This window comes from Pteropus alecto, unplaced genomic scaffold (assembly GCF_000325575.1).
Source record: "Pteropus alecto unplaced genomic scaffold, ASM32557v1 scaffold24, whole genome shotgun sequence".
Taxonomy (NCBI): domain Eukaryota; kingdom Metazoa; phylum Chordata; class Mammalia; order Chiroptera; family Pteropodidae; genus Pteropus; species Pteropus alecto.
Window position 1 is genome coordinate 27,700,471 of NW_006439192.1, and position 6,000 is coordinate 27,706,470.

Genomic DNA, 6,000 nt, shown 5'->3' on the forward strand with positions numbered 1-6,000 from the left:
AGAAATGGGCACTTAGACATTTCTTCAAAGGAGTTATGTCTTAGTCAGCTTAGGATGCTATAACAAAATACTATAAACTGTGTGGCTTAATAGACATTTCTCACAGTTCATGCTTCACACCCATAAAAATCTGCTTATCAAATGGTTGTTTGGCCACACTCTTCAAATTCTGTTCCAAATAGCTTTCTCATTTTTTAGCAATACAGTACTACCCTCTTTATCCACAAGGGATATATTCCAAGTGGATGCCTGAAAATGCAGATAGTACCAAACCCTATAAATACTGTCTTTCTCTATACACACATGCTTTGCACTTAACAGAAGCACTCTACAGCTTCTCTTTGGCACATCCAAATTGCCAGCATCTATACTCTTGTGCTTTGGAGCCATATATAAGAAGCAAAGTAAGGGTTACTTAAATACAAGCACTGTTATATCTCAACAGTCAATCTGATAACTGAGATGGCTACTAAGTGACTAATGGGCAGGTAGCAACAAAGGGATGATTCATGTCTTCTGCAGGAAGAAGTGGGACAGCATGAGAGTTCATCACACTATTCAGAAAGACACAATTTAAAACTTATGGATTATTTATTTCTGGAATTTTCTATTTCGTATTTTTAAAATGTGGATGAGCACAAGTAACTGAAATCACAGATGGGGGGATTATGGATCTACTGCATAGGCAAGCTGAGAATTTTCTAAATCTTACAGTTCTGATTCCTTTTTGCTTTAACAATTCCTTTTTCAGTTCATTTCTTCTCAAATTTTACTAAAAACAGTCAGGAGCAACCAAGTCACTCCTTCAATACTTTGCTGAAATCCCCCCAGCTAAATATTCAATATTATCACTCCCAAGTTGTCTATCTTCTACAAAACACTTGAACGTGAACATAATTCAGTCAAGTTCTTTGCCACTTTATAACAAGGATCACCTTTTTTCCATCGTCAAATAACATGTTCTTCATGAACTTCCATGGTTGGCAATATTCTGCATATTATCATATATCAATATGCCAGGAGGGTGACACATCCCTGAGTACAATGAAAACTTTATGTTTTGGACTATTCCAGACCTTGATCTATGTGTCTCTTCACTTGGCTGGTTCTGATTTATATCCTTTAGCTATAATAAAATTATAATCATAAGTATAGTACTTGCCAAAGTACTGTGAGCCTTTCTAACAACTTATAAAACCTGAATGGGTACTAGAAACCTCCAAAATTTGTAGCCAGCTGGATAGAAGTGAGGATGACCTGGGGACCCCCAAACTTGAGGCTGGCGTCTGAAGGGCAGTCACATGGAGGACTTGCCCTCAACTTGTGAAGTCTGGCCCAACTCTGGGTACTTGGTGTCAAAACTCACAGCAAAAGACACACAAAAAAAATGTTTAATAAAAGATTAATTGTATCTTCTGAGTCTAAGGAAGAGAACAGTAGCAAACTTAAGAGAAATGTTTAAAATTATAGTCTAATTTTCAGTTCCTCTATAAACTACAAATGAAAAGATATTCTTTTCCTCTCTAGCAAGGCAGTTCATAATTAAAAGCTTTTACAAAGATCTAAAGAGAGGGGAAAAAATCTCAGAATTAAGAAAAGCTTGTTCAATTACTGTCATGCTATTGAAATAATCTATAGATAATCCCAAAATATAATTTTATTCAACAGAAGAGACAAAAACCAACAAAATTTTAAAGCATTTGAATATTTTATTTTAGTTTCATTGTCTTTTTCTTTCTTTTATCTACTGATAAAAGAAATGAAAAGCCACATAGAAGGTGCCACTACTGAGGAGAAAAGATAATATAAATTCTCACTAAAGTAATGATTGGCTCTAAGTTAGAGAAAAAGCTTTAAAAAAAAAAATATGAAATACTTACACTAGAAAGTGAATAGTCTCTTTTTATACTAATTCCCTGACCAATTAGGAAGAAACCCCAAAATCTATAGCCAATGGTCAGAAAAAAGCTTACATGGATAAAAAGAGATCAGTTAAAACTATGGTTTTGCATTTTTGTCATGACTACTGAAGAAATAGCTCTTTCTATTTAAAAGATTTGGTTTTAACTTATAAATTTTAAAATAAACTTTCAGAAAAATTTAAGTTCTAGCAAATAGCTATAATTTCAAATAAATTAATGATGCTATTTTCACCTTCTTAAAACTATATTCTTCTTCTCTTATTGGTCTTAGAAAAAATTTTGCCTTAAAATAAATTTGAATTTCAAATGGCATAACAAAGAGGCCACTTAATAAAGATCTCTTTAAAAAAATAAAAATATGAAAAATAAAATGTGAAATTCTTGTAGCACATTTTATATCTATTCCAGGCAAAGTAAAAAACTGTCATAGTATCATTCGTTTACAGCAGATTGCAATGTTTTACTTTAGAAATAAATTAACGTAGCAAATGTGAGATGTTAAATTAGATGTGTCTCAGGCCAAAAGTACCCAACAGACACTAGGCAAATGTTAAGAAATCTGATTTTTAAAAAGTGCCAAAACAGAGAATAGGTACTTAACCTGATTTTTTTTTTTTTTTTTTTTTTTTTTTTCTTCTTTTGGCACTACGACTCTAAACAACTGCCAGGCTTCCTGATGTGACACACTAAAGAAACCTATCAGGGTCACCTCCTGAAAACAGATAAGCAACAAAGCAAATTTTAATAATCAGTTAACTCCTGTATGTATAGGAGTTTAATTCAATCAAAAATATTCTTTTTTTTTTTTTTTTTTTAAAAAACAGCTGTTTTTTTGTTGTCTCTATTAAGGGACCTGTCCACAGGGATCCCAAAAACAGTTCACTATATCCAAAAAACTGACACCAACTCCACATTGGTCCAGTGTGATAGAACATTATAACGTCTTTGGCCAAATGGTTTTATTAGTACTATCGAATTTTTAGTCTGAATTATTACAACTAGGTATTACTTTCGCAAATGAAATAAAAACACTTTTTCCTTAAGATAAATAACATATGATTGCACTTATATATGCGGAATCTAAGGAACAAAAAGAACAAACTAAGTAAAAACAGACTCACAAATATAGAGGACAATCTGGTGACGGCCAGAGGGGAGGAGCATTGAGGAGTTGGAAGAAAGGGGTGAAGGGTTAAAGAAGTATAAATTAGTAGTTGACAGATGATCACGGGGAAGGGGAGCACAGCATAAGTAATGCAGTTAGCATTAATGTATTGGCTAGGTGGAGAGCCAGAGGAGAGAAAGAGCAATTAGGTGGATTGTTTTATAAACTATATAAATGCCTAACCAATGTACTGTATACTTGAAATTAATAATAAAATTTTTAAAAAGATTTTTTTTCTTAATGAGATTCAAATAGTTCTGACATTCAAGTTCTCAAAATGAACTCAAATTTCATCCTTTTCCCTAACGTTTTCATGTATCTTTAATAAAATATATTTAATGTGTTATAATCATATCTTTAACAACACATATTCAGTTTGCTACATTTACTCCAATCAAGATGAGCTACTCTTAATGTATATTATGAGACTCCTATCTCAAACTGTCCAGGCATACAAAGGTTATTGTTATGTTATTTCTAACGTAACTTACAAAATTAAATTCTACTTTATAGAGAAACCTATAGAGGTAAAGACAACATGAATAAGACAAAGCTTTTTATCTTATATCCTAAGTGGGTTTTTACTACCATCTAGTGTTATACCTTAAGAAATACTTTCTTATAAAAATTAAAAGTTACAAAAATACTTTAAAATATCATTCAAACATTACTAGAAAATTTAACTGACCATAGGGAAAAAAATCACAGTACAGAAAATAGTTTTTAAAAAGCTATTATATATAAAAATTCTATTTTCATGACCCTTAAATTTTTTCTTACATTACTAATTGTGTAATTGTGTAATTAGTAATATTCTACATCAAATCCTTACCAGAGCTTCCAAATATATACCCAGCTTACGTCAGAAGACAAGCTAGTTACCACAGACTCAGCTCATAAAACTTAACAAACGCACTCAAAAAGTCAAATAATTATAGCATAAAATGATTATCAATGGTCTAAGCACAAGGTCTATGAAAATATTTTCTCTTCACCTGATGCCTAAGTTCACTGCTAACATTTTAGATTCCATTAGGAGAGGAGAGCAGAGCTACAGTATGCTCCTTAGAATCATACCATTTGCTACTGAATGTCACCTTTCAACTTACCAAGTACTAAATCATATAGTGAAACAAACCCCAAACTATTAAAAATACAAGCAGGTTGGAAAAAAAAAAAAAAGATGAAGCCAGGGATACACATTCTCTTAGTGGGTTAGAGACTTCTTCTTTGGTTAGAATACTTTACTCTGCTAGAATTATTTCCTAGAAAATTTAACTAACCGTAGGAAAAAAAATCACAGTACAGAAAATAGTTCTTTTAAGTTGCTCTTAGCAAATTAACAATTTGGAAAGTCTATGGATTTTATTTCAGCAGGGTTTTGTCTATAGCTTTTTTTTTTTTCCATTATATATTTGATGGCATTAACTATACTGTTTTTTAAAAATGACACAAAAATATTGTGCTCATGACATATATAAATAGATTATAGATCATACCTTTTTAATCTTTCCCATAAAACTACAAATAATCAACTTTTGAAACAATGTAATAAAATCATCCTAAATATATCATGTCTACAATTACTCACTTGAAATGACCTTTCCATTGTTATTGCAAAGTAGTATTCTCTCCTGGGATATCTTCGCTCACAAACCAATACCTGATTACAAATTCTGCCCTTTTCTCCTGTTTGCTTGGTAAACAACTTCTTCCCAATCATTTGTGAGGAAACAGCTTTTGCCTCTTCTGGACTGAAATAAGAAAAAGAACTCAAATTCTTTTCTTCTCCAAGTGAGAAAAATGAAAGCAAATGATAGTAAAATTCTTATCTAACATTTAAATCTCAGTATTTTCATCACTCAATAATTAGAGGGATCTTTTACAACATATGTTTTTTCTTTAGTAATGACAATTTTTCTTTAAAAGACATGACTTACGAGAAAACTATCTTCACTCCTCCTTTGAGGCCACTTTCAAATGTTCCTTTTCCTCTACCACCAGCTAAAACCTGTGCCTTTATCACAACATCTTTTGAACCTAGAAGAAAAATACTTCTATTAGATAAGAAGTATAGAGAAGCTGGCATGACAAAATATTTTATTTAAGCATACACATTAAGTGGTGTTATTAAATGTAGTAAAGTCTCATTAATCCAGTGTCAAAAAGTGAGGCATTCCATATATTTTCTAGATTAGAACACTCAAAACATTTCCCATCTAAAGATCCAAAGCATAAAAAAAATTAGCTATTCATATCAAACCATTTTTAAAGCATACTGAAAATAATTTTACCCTCCCTTGACACTTTATCTAGTACTTCGGGAGGTATTAAAAGTACAAAACTGAGACTCAAATGTCTTCCTATTATTTCCCTCCTTTCCTAGGCACAAGCAGACTTGCTATCCTATGAAAATTTGAGCTATAAATGCTACTTTGAGCAGAAATATACCATGACTTCAGGGGAAAATGTCAGTACTGATGCCAATTTACATTGTTCCACTAACAGAAAGCCCCGTTAATACACACTGTCGAGTGGCACAGTTGTGAGGAGTACTAGCAGGCAGGAGTTAAGGTATGTTTATCGAAAGATTCCAGAATGTTATGCTTATAAATCTTAAAAATATTTTTATTTAATTCTCTGAATTCTTCTTCTTTAACACGTAGACTGATCTCTCTTCCTCCCCATTCTAACTTGCTGAAGAAAATGAGCAAACTAGCTGTTTAGCCTAGGTACTACTCATCATTCACTATCCAGGGCAATACCTCTTAGAGGGGCATTCTCTGTCTCCCCAGAGAGGCAGAACTTCAGAGTTCCTCATTTTGCTTCTCATTGCATTTGCCCATATTAGCACTGCAACACCAATATTACATTATGAGATAAAAATTAATCTTTGAGGTCAGAGTTAAGGAC

At 32.2% G+C, this 6,000-nt stretch overlaps 1 protein-coding gene across 3 annotated transcripts in view; it reads right to left on the reverse strand.

Moving 5' to 3' along the window:
* Positions 1-6,000, reverse strand: part of SUCLA2 (succinate-CoA ligase ADP-forming beta subunit) — a 42,968-nt gene that overhangs the window by 27,994 nt on the left and 8,974 nt on the right. For all 3 annotated transcript variants that reach the window (XM_006916437.3, XM_025049917.1, XM_025049916.1), the window contains exons 3-4: positions 5,028-5,127; positions 4,679-4,841 (exon numbers count right to left, since the gene is read on the reverse strand). In XM_006916437.3, coding sequence (XP_006916499.1) covers positions 4,679-4,841; positions 5,028-5,127 — 263 coding nt within the window. The remainder of the gene's footprint in view (positions 1-4,678; positions 4,842-5,027; positions 5,128-6,000) is intronic.